The sequence below is a fragment of the Spermophilus citellus genome (assembly GCF_964194105.1).
Source record: "Spermophilus citellus genome assembly, chromosome: 1".
Taxonomy (NCBI): Eukaryota; Metazoa; Chordata; class Mammalia; order Rodentia; family Sciuridae; genus Spermophilus; species Spermophilus citellus.
This window is the reverse complement of record NC_138182.1, coordinates 40077254-40100482: the sequence shown is the minus strand read 5'-3', so window position 1 is coordinate 40100482 and position 23229 is coordinate 40077254. Positions and strand designations below refer to the sequence as shown.

General features: G+C 35.1%; 2 protein-coding genes across 25 annotated transcripts in view; one reads left to right on the top strand and one right to left on the bottom strand.

Annotated features, from left to right (window-relative positions):
* The window catches only part of RB1 (RB transcriptional corepressor 1), a 158481-nt gene extending 144776 nt beyond the window's left edge, over positions 1-13705 (top strand). For both annotated transcript variants that reach the window (XM_081261294.1, XM_081261293.1), the window contains 6 exons: positions 348-461; positions 557-720; positions 2923-2953; positions 6928-7070; positions 9824-9873; positions 11806-13705. In XM_081261294.1, the coding sequence (XP_081117420.1) occupies positions 348-461; positions 557-720; positions 2923-2953; positions 6928-7070; positions 9824-9873; positions 11806-11879 (576 nt within the window). In that variant the 3' untranslated portion in view covers positions 11880-13705. The remainder of the gene's footprint in view (positions 1-347; positions 462-556; positions 721-2922; positions 2954-6927; positions 7071-9823; positions 9874-11805) is intronic.
* Positions 13706-17588: 3883 nt separating this feature from the next.
* RCBTB2 (RCC1 and BTB domain containing protein 2) overlaps positions 17589-23229 on the bottom strand; it is a 43005-nt gene continuing 37364 nt past the window's right edge. For all 23 annotated transcript variants that reach the window (XM_081261529.1, XM_081261533.1, XM_081261539.1 and 20 more), the window contains one exon: positions 17589-18905. In XM_081261529.1, the coding sequence (XP_081117655.1) occupies positions 18765-18905 (141 nt within the window). In that variant the 3' untranslated portion in view covers positions 17589-18764. The remainder of the gene's footprint in view (positions 18906-23229) is intronic.

Here is a 23229-nt window from a genome sequence, read left to right as displayed (position 1 = left end):
GATGTTGGGGATCAGGGAGGTACAGAGAATATAGTCGAAATATTGATGTCTTTTGATCAGCTCTGATCTTTGCTTCCCATAATGCTTTCCACCCTGTCAGCTTGTCCACTTCTGTCTTTGGGGATGTTTGTTTGTTCCATGTACTGACTAGTAGTTACCCTTTGAATCATTCTGGGACATTCCACTTCTAGTTGAGCATACAGAATCCAAGCCTAAGAAGGCTTTTTCAGATTATTTTTTTCTATATAATATATACTTCTTACTAGTTAAAAAAGTATTACAAACTATTAAGGAAGAAAATCTGAAGAGAAAAATTCTTAATAAGTGTTTTTATTATTCTTCCTCAGACATTCAAACGTGTTTTGATCAGAGAAGAGGAGTATGATTCCATTATAGTATTCTATAATTCAGTTTTCATGCAGAGACTGAAAACAAATATTTTGCAGTATGCTTCCACGAGGGTATGTTTAAATTATCCTTTGGGGAAATCTAATTATAAAGTAATGGATCTTATTACAACATTAAATAAATAACCTGCTTCTTGTTTTTGCTCTAGCCTCCTACCTTGTCACCAATACCTCACATTCCTCGAAGCCCTTACAAGTTTTCTAGTTCACCCTTACGGATTCCTGGGGGGAACATCTATATATCACCCCTGAAGAGTCCATATAAAATTTCAGAAGGTCTGCCAACACCAACAAAAATGACTCCAAGATCAAGGTTGGTATTTTCTCTTTAGGAAAGTGATAAGAAGTAAGGGGATAATTTTGATCCAAGAATAATGTAAACCTTTCTTTGTTTAAAATAAGCTAAAGAATAATGTAAAGCTTTCTTTGTTTAAAATAAGCTAGACTCTTGAATTTCTAATTTGCTTTTTTATATTAAGCAACATGACAAGAATTTAGGGGGGGGGAATCTGTTTACTTGGATAGGTTTGCAAATTTTGTCATCAACTTTAGTTTAGTGTCTTCTTTTGTGACTATCTGATAACCAGTTTGTACATTTCAAAACACTTTGATATTTTTGCAAGTAACCAACGTGAGAAACAAAGGAGATTCAGATTAAAAATTCTCCAGGTTAAAAATTTTTATTTTACAGTTTACTGGATTTCCTGTGAACTCTGTCTGAAGACCTTGTTCATTTTGCATGGATATGACTTTAAATATAGATGACTGTCAGTTAAGTCTTTAGAGGCCCATCCCTAACTCGAGCCAGTGGCCTCTTTATATTACTTTGGGCAGATCTCTCTCTACTTTAAAAGGGTGCTATGGATCAGTGAAGTGATGAGTGCAAAGTTGTTTTAAATTCTCAGTTGAAAGCTTCTGTATAACTATAAATCATTATATTATCTTCCAATCCAATCATAAGTTCTCTCTGGCTTTGAAGTTCTTCAGTTGAATAATTATATGTTATCATGGGCTATTAGAAACTGACTTTACTTGTATAAAGTAGGAGGCAGATTAGCTAGTATATTTAATGTAGTCTCATCTCAGAAATGGTCAACCTATATAGTTGTACCTAATGGGCAAGAAAAATAAAAAAAGGAGAAGGGGCTATATTAACTGTTTAGAAATAACTATGTGGTGGGTTTAATTATATGAGTAATGCACACCTGATAAAAATTTCAAATTCTAAAGAAAAGCATGAAATAAAAAAATAATTGAAAATATGATAAGTGCTCCTGTGTACCCCTGTATCTTTCTTTTATTCACTTGATAATTGAAAATCCATGTACTTATATCTACAGCTTACATTATAAACTGTGAAGATAACATCATGTCTATTTAGGTAAATTTACACAGTCCTTTGCTGCCACATGAAAATATATTCTTATGTAGTTTTCAACCATGATGTTTTGTATTGTTTTTCTTTAGTAAAAAAGTCACATTCTGAATATCCTAACCCATAAATCATTGATTGGGCATTAAGAAAGTAATATCTTAATACACTCTATTTATGTAGCCTATTTAGGTATTCTGGCTAATCGAATAGAATGATGACCACTTATCAAGAAAATGGAGAACAATAAAATCTACATAGCCATTAGTTCCATGTGTATATTTTTTAAAATATTTTTTTAGTTGTAGATAGACACAGTATCTTTATTTTTATTTATTTATTTTTATGTGGTGCTGAGGATCGAACCCGGGGTTTCACGTGTGCAAGGCAAGCACTCTACCACTGAGCTACAACCCCAGCCCCCATGTATATATTTTTAAATCTGTGTTTCTACCACTGAGCTACAACCCCAGCCCCCATGTATATATTTTTAAATCTGTGTTATGTTAGATCAAAGCTGTTCTGCAGCTTTATTATCAAGAACATAAATCATGTAGTCAAAACAAAGACAACAGACTAATGGAGATTTCTGATTCTGGGATACATAATAAATAACCTTTACTACATCTCAATATTAGAATTTTGATTGTTACTTAATACTGTAAAGTTTTGCCAAATGTCACTTTAATTTTAAATGAAAAATTTGAAAGAAGTTTGATTATTTATCCATTGATTTATGAAGAACTAAGTAAGGGTTAACTTAAAACTTTCTTTTACCCTTTTTAAGTATGGACAGTGGAACAAAGTATCCTAAAATTTTTTTACTTTCAAAAAAAACTTACTAGGGCTAAGGTTGTATCTCAGCAATAGAGCACATTCATAGCATACATGAGGCCCTGAATTCAATCCTCATCACCACACACACACACACAAAAAAAAAAAAAAAAACTTAAAAGAGACTGACTGAGTCACTATTAGAATAAGTCTCTGATTGAAGTGATTTATTAGTGGTTCTAGAGTAGAGAAAACCTTTGATTTGTGTTCCTGATAGTTTAGAATGATATGTATATGTTCATCTCTGCATATCTGCAGAATCTGTGTATGTTTTCTGTTACTAATTTATATTTCATCTTAATTTGACAGAATCTTAGTGTCAATTGGTGAATCATTTGGGGTGAGTATTTTCTTCTAACAAAGTATAATGGCACAAAATATTAAGTAAAAAAAAATGGCAGTATGCCACAAGTGCTCTTGTATGCCCTTGTATCATACTTTATTTGGTGTTCTTGTAGTGGAGTATCTGTGTACTGCTCTCTACAACTTATAACTATAAAGGAAATTAAAGATTTCTTTAATTTGAATTTACAAATGCTATTATTTAAGTACTTCATCCAAGCATGTTAAGTGGAATTTATATTTATTGCAGATTTTAATATCGAATCATATTCAAAATTTGAAGTGAACTTCAAAATTGTCCCCTCATTTTCTCCCTCTCTCCATATGTATTTCTTCCTTACCCACTCCCTATACCCATCCACCTTCTTTTTTCTTCCTTCCTTCTTTCCTTCCTTCCTTCCTTCCTTCCTTCTTTCCTTCCTTCCTTCCTTCCTTCCTTCCTTCCTTCCTTCCAGGACTGGGACTTGAACCAAAGGGTACTCTACCACTGAGCTATATGCTAAGCCATTTTTATTTTTTATTTTTAGACAGAGTCTAAGTTGTTGAGGCTTGCAATCCTCCTGCCTCAGCCTCCTGAATAGCAGGGAATACAGATGTACACCTCATGCCTGGCTAAAAACTGTTTTATAAACATTCCTCTGAGATTATATAATATAAATACACTCATATATGTACATATATTTGTGAACTATTTTAACTCATAATACTTCTAACACCAAATGGTTTTTTTTCCTCAAACCACCTGTTCTCCAACTGTCTATACACAACTGATGTCCTATAATTCAATTCAGTTTAGTTTTGTTTTTTACCAGGGGTTAAACCCAGGGGCACTTAACCACTGAGCCTCATCCCCAGCCCTTTTTATATTTTATTTAGAGACACTGTTGCTTAAGGCCTAACTACATTGCTGAGGCTGGCTTTGAACTCATAATCCTCCTGCCTCAGCCTCCAAAGCTTCTGGGATTACAGATGTCTGCCACTAATATCGCACTGCACCCAGCCTCAATCCAGTTTTGACTCTGATTACCCAGAGTTTGCATCAGACACCATAGGTTCAAAGTTCAGTCCCATAAGACTGATGCCAGTCACATGTGTCAGGTCTATAGGTTACACCACACTTCTGCCAACTTGGCTAAAAATCAGGGAGTTCCTACAACACTTCCCCCTTTCAGATTTTATCATTTGCTGGAATTGCTCAAAAAACTCTGGAAAACACTTTACTTATTACTGTCAGTTTATTATAAAGGATACAGATGTGTAGCCATATGAATAGGTACTTAGGGCATGGTCCAGAAGTGTCCTTAGCTCAAGAACCTTCTGTCCCTGTGCAGTTGCCAGCTCCAAAGCTCTGCCAACTCTGTTGTTGAAGGATTTTAATAGGGGAAGGTTTTCATTATATAGACATAGTTCATTAATTCAATCTTCAGCTCCTCTCCCCACCCTCTGGAAGTTCTAAGTTACTAAGCAAGGCTGGGTCTTTCTGGCAACAAACCCCCATCCTGAAGCTACCTAGGGCCCCAACAAGCATCACCTCATTAGAACAAAAGATGGTCCTATCATCCTTGTCACTCAGGAAATTCCAAGAGTTTAGGAACTCTGTTCTCCTAAGCAAGAGAAAGACCAAATATCATTTTGTGTTCCCACATGTGTATGTATATAATCTCAGAGGAGTAGTTACGAAACAGTTTTGGAAATCAGTCATATGAATATGGTTTGAAATGAGATACTCCAAAATGGAAGCACCATATCCAGATGTCACCATCCTGATCTCCTTATACATGTTGATACACACACATATAAACTCACTCTTGGATGCTTCTTCCTCTCAGACTTCCAGGATATTCTTTCTCTGGTATATTTATTAGGAATTGGTAATATATAAGACTTTCCCCAGTAAAATTGGCAGGGCTTATGGTAGTCCTGATGAAAGCTTAGCTTTGGAACAGTTATTCTAGGCTGAGAATCCACTACTCTATTTGGCTTCCATTAACATCTCTAGTGGAGCACCACTAATTCAGCAGTCAGTGTGTTGTTATCAGTATGTTGCACCATCCTGCCCTCCACAGAACTTGTATTCTAGAGGAATGGGAAGAGTGCTTATATTATTTATTGTTGAAAAATAGATTACCCTCAAAATTAGTGACTTAAAGGAATATTTATCTCACTTCTGCAAGTCAGTAATCTAGGCTTCACTTAGTTGAACTTTTTCATAAGATTTTGATCTAGCTGTCAGCTGGGGCTGTAGTCAGCTCCAGACCCAACTGAAGGAGCATCTGCTGGCAAAGTCATTCATAATTGTAAGCTGATACTTGATGACTTTGGGCCAAACTTGTCAGTTCCTTGCCACTTGGGATCCTCCACTGCGCTCATTCATATCATATAGCTGCTGTAAATATGCCCCAGAGCCCAAGAGTAAAGGCTTTAAGAGCAAGATGGAAGTTAGTATTTTTCCAACCTAATATTGAAAATGACATTCCATCACTTTTGTCATATTATTTTGGTTATAAGCCCAACCCACACACAAGGAGAGGAGGATCATATAAGGGTATGAATACCATGAACTGGAAATCATTAGGAGTCACTTGAGAGGCTGCTGACCACACTCCCCAAATGAAATAACTAGAGATAGGTAAAAGTTTATATACTAAATGACCAAGTACTAAATATACATTGTAAATATTCAATGCTATGACATTTAGTTTAAGATAAGCTGCACATCACAAGGGAGATGTGGAAACGTTCGAGTAGGGTTGGGGCTGGATGGCTATAAAATTGAGGTCTTCAAACTTCTTTGCTTGCCATACCTCTTAAAAATCACTGAGAAAATATTGTATATACTTCCATAGTTTAAAGTTAGTAACTAAAAATCTTAAAAAGAGGGGCTCATTGAGTGCTCTAAGTATATTTTCCATCAAAACCTACTTTTGCACTTGATTTTTGGAAAATAAAACAAACAGCAAAGCTAATTCTACTGTCAAATCTACCAGTCAAACCACATTTAATTTCTATCAGAAAGTTTGGCTACATCTTTTTTTTTAGTTCAAGTAAACATGTTAATATACATCTCTGAGACATTCACCTCATTTTGTTTCTAAAATGGATAGCTAAGTAATATATTTTTTCCACATATTTGTCCATTGGATAAAATAAGGTCATGTACCCACTTGACACTTTTTCTCAATGCTTTTTTTGCTTTGTCTTGACAGTATTCTCCCTCCAGAGATATCTCAAATTATCTCCAATAATACTTACAGAACTCAAAATCTGAAGTCTTTTGGATATTTGTTTATTTTTTAAATTTTGAGAATTAGCAGTATTTCAACAAATACCATACCTGTGGTGATTTAAATGTATAAACTATATGACTTGTCAATCTAATGCCCATAAAATAAATTTAAAAATTATTGTTTGCTGAACATATCATGCTTATCATATTCTTGTGATCTTCTTTCTTGTTATTTAATATCAAATATCCTAAAAATCCTCTGTCAAAAAAGAGTTCCAGGGGCTGGGGCTGGGGCTGAGTGGTAGAGCACTTGCATAGCACGTGCAAAGCCATGGGTTCAATCCTCAGCACCTCAAAAAAATAAATAAATAAAGGTATTAAAAAAATGTAAGCATAATATATTCTTTAAAAAAAAAAAAAGCGTTCCAGAAAGCTGCCCAACTTTGCGGGTGAGTTCTCAAAACAAGGAGCCAAGGCATTCAGACTAGTAATCAGATTTGTTAGAAGAACAGTAGGAACCTCGTGGGGAAAAAAATAGGAGAATTTACAAGCGGTGGGTATTTAATGGACAAGAATTGGTATACTTATTCTGAAATGTTTTTATTTGGTCCAATAAGGCAGAAAGTTAAAATGAAAAGATGTACTTCTGCCTAATTTTTTTACACACCTCAGACTATGGTTAATAGATGCTAACTTCAAAATGCTGACATTAAGTGATTTACAATAAAGAATTATGTAATTTGTAGACTTCTGAGAAGTTCCAGAAAATAAATCAGATGGTGTGTAACAGTGACCGTGTGCTCAAAAGAAGTGCTGAAGGAAGCAACCCTCCTAAACCACTGAAAAAACTACGCTTTGACATTGAAGGATCAGATGAAACTGATGGAAGGTAGGAATGTTTTGGAATGTTTCCCAAAGCCCAGAATCTCAGTGCTGTCCCTCACTCCCACCAGACCTTCCTATGCCAATTTTATGTGGAGGTTTAAGGATGGTTCAGATTAATAGGTGTGAATGTAGCCCAAAGTTAAAAGACCACAAAAATCAGATATCATTTTCTGAAATTCAATAAAGATATCAGATGTTTTCTGTTCTTTTTTAACAAATTTATAAATAAAATTTTGATGGCTTCAATATTAGAGTTAAAAATACTTACTCTTTGCTGAGAAGAAGCTTTTTAGTTTGAATCTATCCTACTTATTGATTCTTGATTTTAATTCTTGCATTATAGGAGTCTTATTAAGGAAGTTGGAGCCTAATCCCATGATAGAGATTTGGGCCTTCTTTTTCTTCTAATAGGTGCAGTGTTTCTGGTTTAATTCCTAGGTCCTTGACCCACTTTGAGTTGAGTTTGTGCATGCACAAATAGGGGTCTAATTTCATTTTGTCGCATATGGATTTCCAGTTTTCCCAACACCATTTGATGAAAAGGCTATCTTTTCTCCAATATATGTTTTTTGGCACCTTTGTCTAATATAAGATAACTGTAATTATGTGGGTTAGCCTCAGTGTCCTCTATTCTGTACTATTGGTCAACCAGTCTATTTTGGTGCCAATACCATGCTATTTTTGTTACTGTTGCTCTGTATTATTGTTTAGTGATGCCACCTGCTTCACTCTTCTTGCTAAGGATTGCTTTAATTATTCTGAGTCTCTTATTTTTCCAGATGAATTTCATGATTGCTTTTTCTATTTCTATGAGGAATGTCATTGGGATTTTGATTGGAATTGCATTAAATCTATATAGTGCTTTTGGTAGTATGGTCATTTTGACAATATTAATTCTGCCTCCAAGAACAAGGGAGACCTTTCCATCTTCTAAGGTCTTTTAATTTCTTTCTTTAGTGTTCTGTAGTTTTTGTTGAAGAGGTCTTTGTTGAAGAGGTCTTTCACCTCTTTTGTTAGGTTGATTCCCAAGGTTTTTTGTTGTTGTTGTTGTTTTTTGTTTTTTTTTAAAGAGAGAGAGAGAGAATTTTTTTAATATTTATTTTTCAATTTTTGGTGAACACAACATCTTTATTTTATTTTATGTGGTGCTGAGGATCGAACCCAGCACCCTGCGCATGCCAGGCGAGTACGTTACCGCTTGAGCCACATCCCCAGGCCGTTTTTTTTGTTGTTGTTGTTTGTTTTTTGTTTTTTTTTTTTTGAGGTAAATAAAGAGCCTACATCTTCAGAACAAATTTTTTTTTTTGGAACCTTTTTTTTTTATTGATTGTTCAAAACATTACAGAGCTCATCTTTCATACATTAGACTCAATTGGGTTTTGAACTCCCATTTTTACCCCAAATACAGATTGCAGAATCACAACTGTTACATACTCACATTATTACATAATGGCATATTAGTGACTGTTGTATTCTGCTACGTTTCCTATCCCCTACTGTCCCCCGTCCCCTCCCCTCCCCTCCCATCTTCCCTTTCTACCTCCTCTGCTGTTGTTCAATTCTATTTTTACCACTCGCACATCAGATAGACCACTAATATCTAGGATATATAAAGAACTCAAAAAGCTAAACAGCAAAGAACAAATAGCCCAATCAGTAAATGGGCCAAGGAACAGAACCTCTCAGAAGGTGATATACATACAATCAATCAACAAATATATGAAAAAATGTTCAACATGTCTAGCAATTAGAGAAATGCAAATCAAAACTACTCTAAGATTTCATCTCACTCCAGTCAGAATGGCAGCTATTAAGAACACAACAATAAGTGTTGGCAAGAATGTGGGGAAAAAGGCACACTCATACATTGCTGGTGGGACTGCAAATTGGTGCAGCCAATATGGAAAGCAGTATGGAGATTCCTTGGAAAGCTGAGAATGGAACCACCATTTGACCCAGCTACCCACTCCTCAGTTTATACACAAAGGACTTAAAAACAGCACACTGCAGGGACACAGCCACATCCATGTTTATAGCAGAACAATTCACAATAGCTAAACTGTGGAACCAACCTAGATGCCCTTCAATAGATGAATGGATAAAGAAAATGTGGTATGTATACACACAATGGAATATTACTAAGCAATAAAAGAAAATAAATCCTGGCATTAGCAAGTAAATGGATGGAGTTGGAGAATATGCTAAGTGAAGTTAGCCAATTCCTAAAAACCAAATGTTGAATGTTTTCTCTGATATAAGGAGGCTGATTCATAGTGGGGTTGGGAGGGAGCGCATGGGAGAAATAGATGAACTCTAGATAGGGCAGAGGAGTGGGAGGGAAAGGGAAGGGGCATGGGGGTAGAAAAGATGGTGGAATGAGATGGATATCATTATCCTAAATACATGTTTGAAAACACGAATGGTGTGAATATACTTTGTATACAACTAAAGATATGAAAAATTGTGCTCTATAGGTGTAATAAGAATTGTAATGCATTCTGCTCTTATACAACAAATTAGAATACAAAATAAATAAATTTTAAAAAACTTACTCTTGAAAAATACTAATTTCTGTGTTTTATAGGAACCATTGAAAAATATATAGAATCATAAATTTGTGACATTTTTATTTTAGATGGTTGACTCATCAACTACTCAATAAAACAATATCATCAAATATCACTGAAATCACCATAGAAATTTGAGTTTTGCATTTATACATATGTATGTGAAATACTTTTTTTTTTAAATCTGCAGTAAACATCTCCCAGGGGAGTCCAAATTTCAGCAGAAACTAGCCGAAATGAGTAAGTACTTATTTCACCTTATAAAAATGAAAGAAACAGTTATTTTTATTGCAAAAGCCTTTTGCTTCATAAAAGAATACACATAATTCCTTTTCAAGTAACAGATGTGTTTATGCACTTAAAATATTTTGGTTGAGAGTATTTTATTTACCTCACACATTTTTTAATTAAATGTATACTGCAGAATGAAGGTCTTTGTCACCCTAACATCTTAAGTGCAGGAAGACTAAGAAGCGAAATGTTGCCTGACCATATCTTCAATGTAGTGCATATGGTCAGAAAATACTGTATGGCAACAGAACTATCATGAGGAGGTCTTTTATGTATGAAGGACAGGAAAAGGTTTCACAAATCTAGCATATCTTCACCCTCATTTAAAAAACACTGTCTTATTCTGCTTTAAAACATGTTCAAACAAAAGTTTTCTATTACTAAAAATCAGACTTTTGGTAAAGAATGCCAGGTCATTTTCTAAGTTTGGAAATAAAATTGGAATGTTGGCCTGGGAGTATCACTCAGTGCTACAGCATATTTGCCTAGGATGTGTGAAACCCTGAGTTCAATCATCAGCCCTGCCCCCACCCAATTTTTTTTATTGGGGATGGTGATACTAAGGCAAATGGAATCCTATTCTAAACTATTCTGAGGCTATAAAAGAAAATTAATCCAAGTATAGTAGATGGCAACTCTGTAGGAAAAGATAAATGTTCACAATCCACTGCTGGGTTGTTTTAGGTAGGTAGCTGTAACAGTGTGACAGTTTCTGATATGTGGTGTCAGATCATTTGTAGGAAAAGAATCTGGAACTTGTAAAAGAAGAATGTTTAGAAAATGAAGGTTGTTAAAATAGTCATTCCTGGGTCATAGGACATCAATGAGAACAATATCAATTAAAGCCTAAGGAGAGGCTTTCAACTGTCTTCATAGATACTAACTTGGAGACATAAAGTATTTAAAAGAATACTTTTGGTTGATTCTTAAGCCATTTTTTCCCAATGTATTGCGTTACAATTAAAACTAAATATAGCAAACATTTAATTTGTTTGGATTTTGTATCAACTGAAATATTCCTATTTTAACTTTTAAATAGTTGTGGTTTTTCCTCCCAATACATGAAAATAAACATGAAGCTTATAACCAAAATCATGCTGTGAAGACATTTGGAAGCATTTTGGAATGTACAGTATGCATTTAAAAAGGAGCAAAAGCCTATAAAAACACGTATATTTTCTTAAAGAGTTCCACAACTGTAATCAGTACATTTCCTGGTGACACACTTAGCTACGTTACAGTTTCCTCTTCCAGGTCAAAGTTCATGGATTTTGTGCAGATGGAAAATTCAGGACAATTAGTGGGAGTTTTAACCCCTGAGGCTAAGGAAGGTATTCACCAGCCTGCTTAAAATATTTGCATTCATTATTACTGAGGGAAGAATAGAAGCTCATTGGATTAGACAAAAGGGTTTTATTTTATTTATTTTTATCTATAATTTTTTGTGGTTTTTATTTTTGACCCCAGGGGTGCTTTACCACCTATAGTTATATCTCCAGCTTTTTTTTTTTTTGAGACAGTGTCTTGCTTAGTTGCTAAAACTGGCCAGGAACACTTGCAATTCTCCTGCCTCAGTCTCCAGAGTATCTGCAGTTACAGGAGTATGTGACCAATCCCAGTTCTCAATTGTTTTTAATATTTGCTTAGAGTATTTTAAAATTTATACACACATCCGGACATTTCATTAGTACATGCTTTGAAACACTTTAATTCACATGTTATAGTCAGTTTTACTCACATGACTTTAAAAACTTTGGAGACCCCTGCCTTTGCAAGATTTTGAGCTCCATTAGTTTGACATGAGCATAATATATATGGCAGCCCCTTGCCAACATACCCAGTACCATCAACACTATTAACAGGTTGTCTTCTCTTTTTCAGCATCTACTCGAACACGAATGCAAAAACAGAAAATGAATGATAGCATGGATACCTCAAACAAGGAAGAACAGTGAGGATCTCAGGACTTTGGTGGACACTGTGTATATCATGTACGCCTCTGGCTTCATTATCTCTCAGAGATGTGACTGTATAACTCTCCCAAGTTCTGTTTACAGCCACATTAATATCTCTTTTTTGTAGATATAAAATGTGCAGATACAAGTTGAATATTTGTGTGGGTGATTCCTAAGCCACTTTCAATGTTATATTCAATGGTATATGCATTGTTATTATACAAGATTGAAAATCTTGTGTAATCCTGCCATTAAAAAGGTATAGCAGATCATCACATTTCCAAAGTAAAATTGCTCTGCTTTATGAATGAATTTGAGGCTGCCTCTGGAGTGGGAGTACTAATAACCCATGCCTGTCTGACTACTTTGTCTTCCCTTGTAGCATATGTGTGATGTTTGCTCTTGGTTTTATTAATTTATATGTATATTTTTTTAATTTAAAAACGTGAACACCCTTAGAAAATGTGTCCTGTCTTCCAAATGCAATTTGACTGACTGTCCATTCACCCAAATTATCTTAAACTCTTCTGCTAAAACAGATTATTATTAGAAACTAGGAAAAAATTAATTTTTACACATTTGATTTTATTTTAGTATTGGAATCTGATGTATTGTGTGCTTGTTTTACAAATTTTCTTTTACATACAAGCAAAAAACAAAGTACAAACATGATACTGTCATACTACTGACACAGATTTCATACCTCAGAACTTATAAAAATTTCTTTTCTTTATCCAAACTCATGGTTTAAAATGCATATTATTGTAATACTCTTGGTTTGGGGTTTTTGTTTGTTTTTTACCATTCAGATCACTGAATTTTTTAAGTACCTATCTGGTACTTGAAAAAGTAAAGTGTCCAGTCAGAGCTTTGCTGCGGAGGACTCTAATACAGTATATCCCAAGTGCACTTTCTAATGTTCCTGGGTCCTAAAAAAATCAAGATACAAATTAATTTTATTCCATAGCAAGTCTGTTAACTATAGAAGCCTTGAGGGTTTTTTGAGTTTCCCTTAGGGATTTGTTTAATTGCATCTCAATAATTATTCTGCCCTCCTAAATTTGGGAAGGTTTGTGTTTTCTCTGGAATGGTACATGTCTTCCATGTATCTTTTGAACTGGCAATTATTTATCTTCTATTTTAAGTCAGTATGGTCTAACACTGGCACATTAAAAGCCACATTATCTCTAGTCCAACATTGCAAGTAATCAAAGGTCTTGTAAATTAGGCATTAATTTTTCTGATTTTATGCAAAAGCTTCAAATTAAAATAGCTGCATTAGAAAGAAGTGCTATCCCCCTTCCCCTACACCTAAAGGTGTGTTTAAACCGTCTTGTGTGATTAACTTATTTAGAGATGGTATATATAAAATAGGTGGTATTTAAGATAGCATCAGCTAGCATTTAGAAAAATCATTTTGTCTAAACTCAGAGTTCTTTTTAAAAAGAAATCTGGTCTTATTTCTTAGAAAACAAAATTTTGTGTTTAAACATCAAACTTACTATTTTGACAGTTATCTTGATAACAGGCACTAGAAAGCTTTACCCCATTTCTTCATTTTTTTTTTTGCATGAATAGCATACAATTCAGTTAGTTTTTATGTCAAGGGCTTACCATATTTCTGGGTCTTTTGCTCATAAATTTACATTAGAATTAGTGACAGAATTTTAGGAATTTCAGAGATCGTGTATTGAGATTCTTAAGACTTCAGATGTTGCTTTATTGCTTTTTTGTACTGGTTAAAACTATACATTTAAAATTGCTATGTTACTATTTTCTACAACTAATAGTTTGTCTATTTTAAAATAAATTAGTTGTTAAGAGTCTTAGTGGTTTGATGCTGTGGTCTTTTTATTAGGTATAGCAGTGTTCCCTTTGGTATGTAAACTGTCTCCTACTATCTCATCCGATGAATTCAGTATTTAGTGGACCCTTCTGCTGCTGATTCCCAAATTTGTTTCTCCAGCCCTAACCTGTTCACAGAAATTAAACCTATCATAGCCAATCAAACTCTCAATTTCTACCCCACTCCAATTTCTCACAATTTAAGTCAAAATCAACAACAATATCTTGTTTCTACTCTAGTCTTTCCCCATTTTTACTAAACACTTATCAAGCAAAAAACTTAGGAGTCACCTATTAATTCCTGTCTGGATCACTACTTATTTATTCATTGTTAAAAATCTATAAAGCTGAAAACCAAGTGGTCCTGTGTGTTTGGAACTAAAAATCATATGAGACCAGAATCTTATCTAAATTGCCATATTCCTTTCTATAGTCTTTAACCCACTTACTGGAAATATTCATCTTTCTCTCAGAAATATTTAATGTTTGATTATCATGAGCTAAGGCCCTATACAGTCTTATATAACATGTGGTATGTGTCATTTTATTATTATTCTTAACTCCAATATATATATATATATATATATATATATATATATATATATATATATATATATATATATATATATATATATATATATATATAATGCATCTAGCACACAGGTTTATTTTTAGTTTATACAATTTCTCAGAAGTGGGTGGAAAATGCAGTGCTTTCCTTCTGGAACAGCATATTTATTCCTGAAGGAAGAAAGGCAAATAAAGAGGCTAGAGCAGGACAAGCAGAAGGTGAATCTCAAGAGGCTGTACTCATATTGCATGAGGATCTTAAATGAAATGTTGTGTTAGGTCAAGTCAAAAATCAAGCAGCCTTAACAATACTAAACATTTTTGTCTCAGTGATGGAAAATTAATCACTCCGGATAATTTAGCATTCTAATTATTTAAACATTCATTATAATAAAAGGAACAAGTTCAAATTCATGTATTTTACTTTTCATTACAGTTTTCTGGCACAAATGGTGGAGGGGAAGATCCTGCCTTCTATTATTATCTGGATGATCGCATAGAACTTGCTTTTAAAGGCATATTTTTGTTCCTCATTTTGGGACCAATGTATTGCACATATCAAGTTAAATATTCAGTAGAATTTCCCTCTGGACTAAATTGGTATTTTTAAAAAGTATTTATTTTTTAATTGTAAATGGACACATATCTTTATTTTTATGTGGTGCTGAGGATCCAACCTAGGGCCCCGCACATGCGAGGCGAGTGCTCTACCGCTGAGCCATAACCCCAGCCCCTAAATTGGTATTTTATAGAAAACTTTGCCACACCACAAGGCCAGGTGTGGTGGCACACACTTATAATCCCAGCTACTAGGGCTGAGGCAGGAGGATTACAAGTTGAGGCCAGCCTCAGCAAATTAGTGAGACCCTGTCTCAAAAATAAAAAGGGCTAGTGTGACGTAGCTCTGTGGTACAGGTCTTCTGGGTTCTATCCCCAGTACCATCACCAAAAAAAGAAAATAGTCTACCACGGATAAAGTTTCTTAAATGGAGACATTATGGTGCCATAGTTTGTATGTCAAATATATGGCAAAGGCCACATGTTAAAGGGTTGGTTCCCAGGGTGGCACTGTTAGGAGGTGGTAGCAGAATTTTTGAGGGCTGGATCATAATGGGAGGTTCTAAGGTCACTGGGGGCATGCCCTCCAATAAATTATGGGATACCATGCTTCCTGTCTCTTTATGTTTCCTGGCTCGTGATATAAACAATTTGCTCCACTATGTACTCTTGCCAAGATGTGCTGCCCTCACCGGAGCCCCAAAGTCATGGGGCCACCTGATCTTAAGCTGGAATTCCAGAACCGAGAGCCAAAATAAACCTTTTTCCCTTTATAAGTGAATCATCTTAAGTATTTCATTATAGTAACACAATACTGACTAATACATATGGTAACACTATATAATGTGTAAATGAGATAAAAAAAGCTCTTTTAACATGCAGCTGAGTCATCTGTTCTCATAAACTCTTCTGTTCATTGTTTTGAGGCTGTACTTACATATTAGAATTGACATGTGACACTGATAATTTATTTCAACATGTTTCCTGTGATAATTTTTCAAAAAATATATTTTTAGTTGTCAATGGACGTTTATTTATTTATAAGCAGTGCTAAGAATCAAACCCAATGCCTCACACATGCTAGTCAAGGGCTCTACTACTGAGCTATACAACCTCAGCCCCTCTATGTGGTTTAATATGAAAGATTAAATATATTGTACAGACCAATAGCAGTTATTTCCTAAATAGAAAATGTTATGATTTTTATTTAAAGTTACTGAAAAAAAAATCTAAGTTTTATATTTCAATGTTTGGGTAAAAACTGAATATAAAAATAACAGTAAAATATGATTTTTCCTTTTTCTTCAGTTTGCTCAACCTATTTGCTATGAAAATGGAGGGGGGGGGCTAATAAAGAAGGCGAGGTTACATAGTTTATGGTTGCTTCTTTTCATTCTCACTGGTTAAGAATTCTGCCTCTAAATAAAACTCTACATGTTATGGTCCATTTATAGTAGCTGTACACTAAAGAAGATATTTAATATTCTTAACCTTTGCTTTTTAAGATGAATTAAATGGCATCTTAAAAAATGTCTATCAGCAAGTGAGGATACTACTTCATTCCTACAGAATCTTGATTTTTCTCTGTACATCAGGGTAAAATTATATTGGAAACATTAAGACATTGAACTTTTCTGTGGAAGTAAGAGATGAAACAAAACTTCAGGCTAGAAAAACTTAAACCTGTATAAAAGAAAAGATTCATTCATTTCTGATGCAGAGTCATTTTGAAAATCTACCTGTGTGTCACTTATCACTAATAAACAGAATATTCTGAGGCTTTGTAAACACTCATCTGTCAGAAGGAAATAAAGGAAGGAAATCTTTTGGAAGTGTCAGTGGCAAGTCTGTTCTCCAAGACCAGAGAGAAAACATGTTTTTTCAGTAGATGTTTCCACCACACCCAGGACTCATCTGTCATCTCTCACAGTGGTCTAAAATTAGCTCTTCCTTATTGTTTGAAGTCATAAGTTTTACGTGCTAAACCACTTGATTCTCATCCCTGGCAGAACATCAAAAACACTTGTGGAGCTTTTTAAATACTCCGATTTAGAATCCTCAAACCTATATTCTGTAAAGTCCCACAGATTACTGTGCTGTGCACAGAGATAAGGAGCACTGAGATGATATTGTACCCCTACAATATGAGAGCACTTAGAGAAAACATGGATACAAATCCAGAATAACAACTTGTACCCTAGGAGTATGGCTACTGACCTGTTATGAAGCCTGGTAAAGGGTAGTCCATTTATCATTACTAAATAAACTTCTCTGTTCCCCTTTCAGTGTTCCAATTTTTACATGAAATGTTTATTAAAAGGGGGAGGGGCACTGAGGAGCTAAGACCCGAAGAGCAGGTGGAACACAGGATTTATAGAGCAGTGAATCCTGTATGGCATAATAATTATGGCTACATTTCTCCAAACACATAGAATGTGCAACAGCCTTCAGGTGATGATGTGTCAATGCAAGATCATCACCTGTAAGAAATACACACTGTGGTGGGGGACCCTGGTAATGAGGGAGGCTACACATGTGCGAGGGCAGACAGCACAATAGGAAATCTCTGAATCTTCATCTCAGTAGAGCTATGAACTTAAAACTCCTCTTAAAAGAAAGTAACCTTGTCAAAGGCAATAATATGAATAGTAACATGTTTTAAGTAGGCTTTGCTATAAGACATAACTGAAAAATTTCCTTAAAAACAAGCATATATCACATGGAAATATATATATCTGAGACGTGAAGTTGATATTTTATAATTTCACTGCTGCTTAGGGATTAAAAATGCATTTATTCTATTATCTGCAAATAAGCACTTTATTATTATCAAATAGTTCAGCATCAGAACAAGATTTACAATTCTAAAAGGGTCTTCTTTACATAACATCATATTGTGAGATATATATTAGAAGAAACGGATAGATACTATGTCCTGTTCCGTTTTCTCTTTTGCAATTGAGTAACTTGTTTTGATCTAAAAAGTATAAATTTCTCTCACACTTGTTATGTAAGTATCATTTCAGCTAGTACAATTATACCAGTGCAGTTTAAGAGACCTGTTTTATAGTGACATATGATCAACTGTAAGAAAAACTCATAATCATTTTTACTTACAAAGGCAAATCATCCTTAACACAAACAAAAGCAAAGGACCTTGTTATGCATTTATGTAAGGCAGATGAACCCAGAAATAACATTCATTTGAAGGTAATACTTCATATCCAATAATCCCATATGATAAATTAATTACTCAGACTAAAAAAAATTAAAATTAGCCCTTGGGCCTTTGACAATTTAATTGCTAAGGCCTTTTGTGAATTCTAATTAGCGCTCTAAATTAGCCACTATTTCTCAGAATGATGTACCAGAAGACTATGAACCTCAATAATTACAAGCTGTTTTATATTTATCCTGTATAACTTCTTTATCCAGTATTCTACAAATAAAGCTGTTCTCAGATCACCTTTAAGATTTATAATCAATTAACTGAGTGCCTATTATATGCAAGGCACTGTTCTGGGTGCTGAAAATGTAGTAGTGACAGCATTCTTTGTCTAGTGAAGTGCGTACTACCAGCCTGCTGAATAATGGAACACTTGGCCAGAGGAGCATATACCAATATCCCAATGAATCAAAGTTGTCCAACTGATTCAAAAGAGGAAATGGTAAATATAAGACATTTGCATTGTTTTCCTTGAGCACAGTTGCATCTGATGAGAGTATTCAATGCTTTCTATGTAAACTTTGGATTTAGGCATATGAAAAAGACTGATTCACATCCTTCTAACAGAATACAAGTATTCAGCCAAAAGTAGCTAAATACTGTTAACTGAAGTGAAGCTATTCACCACTGGCTTTTTTGCAGGGGAAATGGAAAGGTTCAGAAACTCTTCTTTTCCGCAGATGGGATCAATTTTTAAAGGCTCCAACTCTGCTGGCTTTGCTAATGAAGTTCTTCAGGAGATCATGGTCCATTTCTGCAAAGCCTGAAGTTTGTGTCACTACAGTCAGATGATTTATGCAAAACCTGAAGCAGAAGTCTTCTAAATCCTAGGAACAACAATAACAAAGGCTTATTAGCAAGTTCATATTTCTCAATACAGTGCAATATGGCAGGAGAATTCCTCAAATAAGAAAACTGGATAGCCAATAGGAGGAGATATTGATAGAGCGATACCTAAGCAATAGTTACAGAAAGTATGTAACTAACATGAATCCAAGCTTGTAAATATTTAAATAACAGAGTAAAACCTACCTCCCTCATACCAACTGGTGCAGAGTCTGGCTTTTTCTTCCCAGAGATAAACACCTAAGTATATGAATTCTCCAGTACCCTTTCTAGTGACAGTACTTGTATCATTCATTCCACCTTTAATATTTGTTAAAAGCACTACACTCCCTTTTTTATGTTCCCTGGGCACTTTAAATATTTCTTACCTACAACATTTTTAAAAGAAATGGGTGAAGCCATAAAAATTAATAATGGTGGGAAGTTGCTTCCCTTAAATCATTAACAGGCCACTGTTGTTTTTCCTTTGCAAGAAGACAAAGGATGGGGGATGGGATGGATGGGTTTTGTCATACTACACTTATCTTCAATAATCATAACTGCACAGTAGCCCAGTGTGTGTCTGGGCCCTGGATTCAATCTGCAGCACTAAAATAATTCTAACTTTATTATTATTTTTGCAGTGCTTGGGATTAAACCTAGGACCTCACACGTGACAGGCAAACACTTTATATCACTAAGCTGCACCCCAGCCCCCAGTTGCTTTTCTGATCTGGGGATAAATGAAGCCAGCTTGCTGGGACCTCTAAGAAGCCTCAGACGTACCCTGGGCTGCTGCCATGTGACACAGCCAAGGGGCTACCAACTGGTGATCAATTTTATATATATATAAAAATATTTTTTTTGTTAGATGGACACTATACTTTTATTTATTTATTTTTAATAGTGCTGAGGATAGAACCCAGGGCCTCACACATGCTAAGCAAGCACTCTCCCATTGAGCCACAACCCCAGCCCAGTGATCAATTTTTAAAGTTTCTTCTCCAATGTTGCTCAAACTAATTTATAAAAACTAAAGTCCTAAATAATTTCCAAGTAATTACATATGCATGTTGCAACTGTGGTCTTTTTTTGTTCTTTAGGCACATATAAATTACAGCAAATGCTGAAGACAAAAATGGATCAAAATTAGCAATTAAAGAGAAAACTGGCGATATTGATAGCCATGTCAATGCCTGTAGTACATTTCCCTTTAAGTAAGAAACAAACTACATGAAGATAACTATTATTTCATCCTAAACATAGCTGGGTTGATCACACCAGCAGTGACAGTTCAGTCCGAGGCAACCTCGCAGTGATAAAGCAGGGAAAATTCACACCCACGCTTGATATGGTAACATGTTCCTAATATGTGCTGAACACAAATGTGCTGACTATCCCAATATCCACTTAAAATCATGTCTCTTGCTTAACTTTTAGGAATAACCTTTTTGCTGGCGGCACATGCACGTGAACCAAGACAGAAATGCACTGAAAGCTTTGGCTGAATTCTGCCAAGGAATGGAAGATCCCATACCCACCCCACTCACACGGCAGCATGAACACACGGAGGTAGGCGGCTGGGCAACTAGGAGTCTTAGGAGATATGGACAACACAGTAAAACTGCTAATTAGTAAGAGAACTAAAGGACCCTAACCCTAACAAGTTATCACTTGGATCCACCTTTTTTTTTACATCCTAGAATGAGAATGTCCCATAATTATTATGAGGACAGGACTTTGAAGGAGTTCTTGCAATCTAAAAATTTAAGAACTGGCATGGGGGCACTGGTTATAAGGGAATTCTATCCATGTAAAACAAATCCCCACCCGTAATTATTATTATTTTTTATTTTTATTTATTTATGTATTTATTGTTAAAAGAACTGTAGTTTATTTTAAATGCTATTACTTATTCAGCTTCATCTTTTAAAATAGCTCCCTTAGTTCTGCTGGGCAACTCAACCACATTTCCCTAGTTCACTCATTCTCCTACATGACTTATACTTTCTCCCATTAAACCCCAATAACATAACTTCCCACTTTTCTAAGGAAACAGCTCTCTAAGAGGATCCACAAACTCTTGCCATCCTGTATTCTGGCCTCCCTGGTAGACATCCAAGGCTGAATAGCCAGTGATGGATGGAAGACTAGTCCCCTGGCTCTCTGACTAAATCCCACTGCCCTACCTACTCAAGGACCCACTCTAGTGGCTGCACCATTAACTTATTCTCTTTGTTTTGTTTTCTTTTGTTTGAGAGGCAGATACCAGGGATTGAACTCAGAGATACTCCACCACTGGGCCACATCCTCAGCCCTATTTTATTCAGAGACAGGGTCTCACTGAGTTGCTTAGTGCCTTGCTTTTGCTGAGGCTGGCTTTGAACTTGCAATCCTCCTGCCTCAGCCTCCAGAGCCATTGGGATTACAGGTGGGCACTACCACTCCAGGCCCATTAATGTATTCTCTTTGAAAGGATCATTCCCATCATTATACAAACATACTTCAATTTCTTTCATCCAAACAATTAAAAAATGTCTTACTTGACATGCCTCTCCTGTTTCTCTTTATAACCAATATTACCAGGAAAAGTTGTCTCTATTCCCATCTCCAATTTCTCTGCTTCCATTTTCCACTCAGGCTTTACCCCCCTCAATGAATTGAAGCAAGGTGACCAGATTGCCTGTGGCAATCTCACTGCCCAAACCACTAGTCAGCTTCCAGGGCTCACCCTGACCACTGTCAGCATCAGACATGGTTGAGGTCTAGGACATCTCTCCTAGTTTGTCTCCTACCAGGCTGCTTTGTCCTTTTTGTCCCCGTGGCTGGTGACCCCACATCTTCTTTGACTCTATACTGAGTGCCTGCGACATTATCCTCAAACATGCCTGTCTCATGATATCTTCACAGCTGCAATACATTTCTCTCTGAACTCGAGAGGTTATGCAACTTGCCTATTACCCATGTTCATCTGGAGGTTTAAGGCATCACATCCTTAACATACTCCAAACCAAACTCCTGTTACTTCCCCCAAAATGCTGCTCCTCCTCATCTTCCCTATCTCAAAATGACAATTTCATCCTTTTAGTTGCTCAGGCAAAAATTCCTGGAAGTTATTCTTAAATTTTTTTTTTCCTTACCAATCCATCAACAAATTTTATTGCCTCTATCTTCTATATTCACAATCCAACCACTTTCCATCATCTCCACAGTGAGTGACCCAGACCAATGCACCCTCCTCACTTCCTAGAGCATATGGCCTTCTAACTGACCACCCTCTTGGCCCCCATACATTATGCAAGGTGGGTCAGATTTTTTTTTTTAATGCTGGGTGGAAAAAACATCTCAACTTTGAATATTTAGAAATATATATACATATATAATGTGACCTAGAAAAAAAAATCAGAAGTTCCTGATTTGAAAGTTGCAATGAAAACTGTAATGCTTTCTGGCTAATGAGTCATTTCCTTCCTCATAATTTTTGTATTTTTTACATTTTCTTTAATAAGTATATTATTGTTTACATAAGCAGAAAAAATAAGTTATAACCTTCTTTCCACTAAATGTCCCTGTTTTTTGACCAAAGGAGAGGATATCTTATACCAAAAGGAAACTGACTCCAAGAAGTTATGGCCTGTTTCCTAAAGATTTAGTTTAAAATTGGTTTTCTTTCCTTTCTTTATTATCATAACAATACACGGTCACTATAGAAACTTCACAAAAACAAAGAAAGAAGATAAAAAACGACAACCCCACCACCCAATGATAACCACAGCCTATAGTCTTTAATTTTTTTCCTACGTAGATGATGAATTCAGTCTTTTTTCTATTCAGCTGTTTATACTTCTTAAAAAAATAATAATGATAGGATCACAGCTTTTCATTTAATGTTAGATCTTGAATAGTTGCACAATTGCATGCTATTAACATTTTATAAATAATCTTCTAATATTCACATTAACTTTTTCTAATTTTCCAAAATAATAAACTGCTGCAGTGACCATCTTTGAAGTTAATTATTTGTTCAAATTTATAATTACTTCCTTAAAATAAATCCCTATAAGTGAATTCCTTAGTATGAGAATTACATCTATGAGGCTTTTAACACATATTATATATAACTGGCCCCAGAATGACTGTACCAATTCATATTGTCATCATTTTAGGAGAATGCCCATTATTCTAAGCCCTTATTATTTATACAAAAAAAAAAAAAAAAAAATATATATATATATATATATATATATATGGCTATACTTTGACAGGTGAAAAATGATACCTAATTTTCATTTATATTTTTATTTATATTTTTCATTTTTTCATATT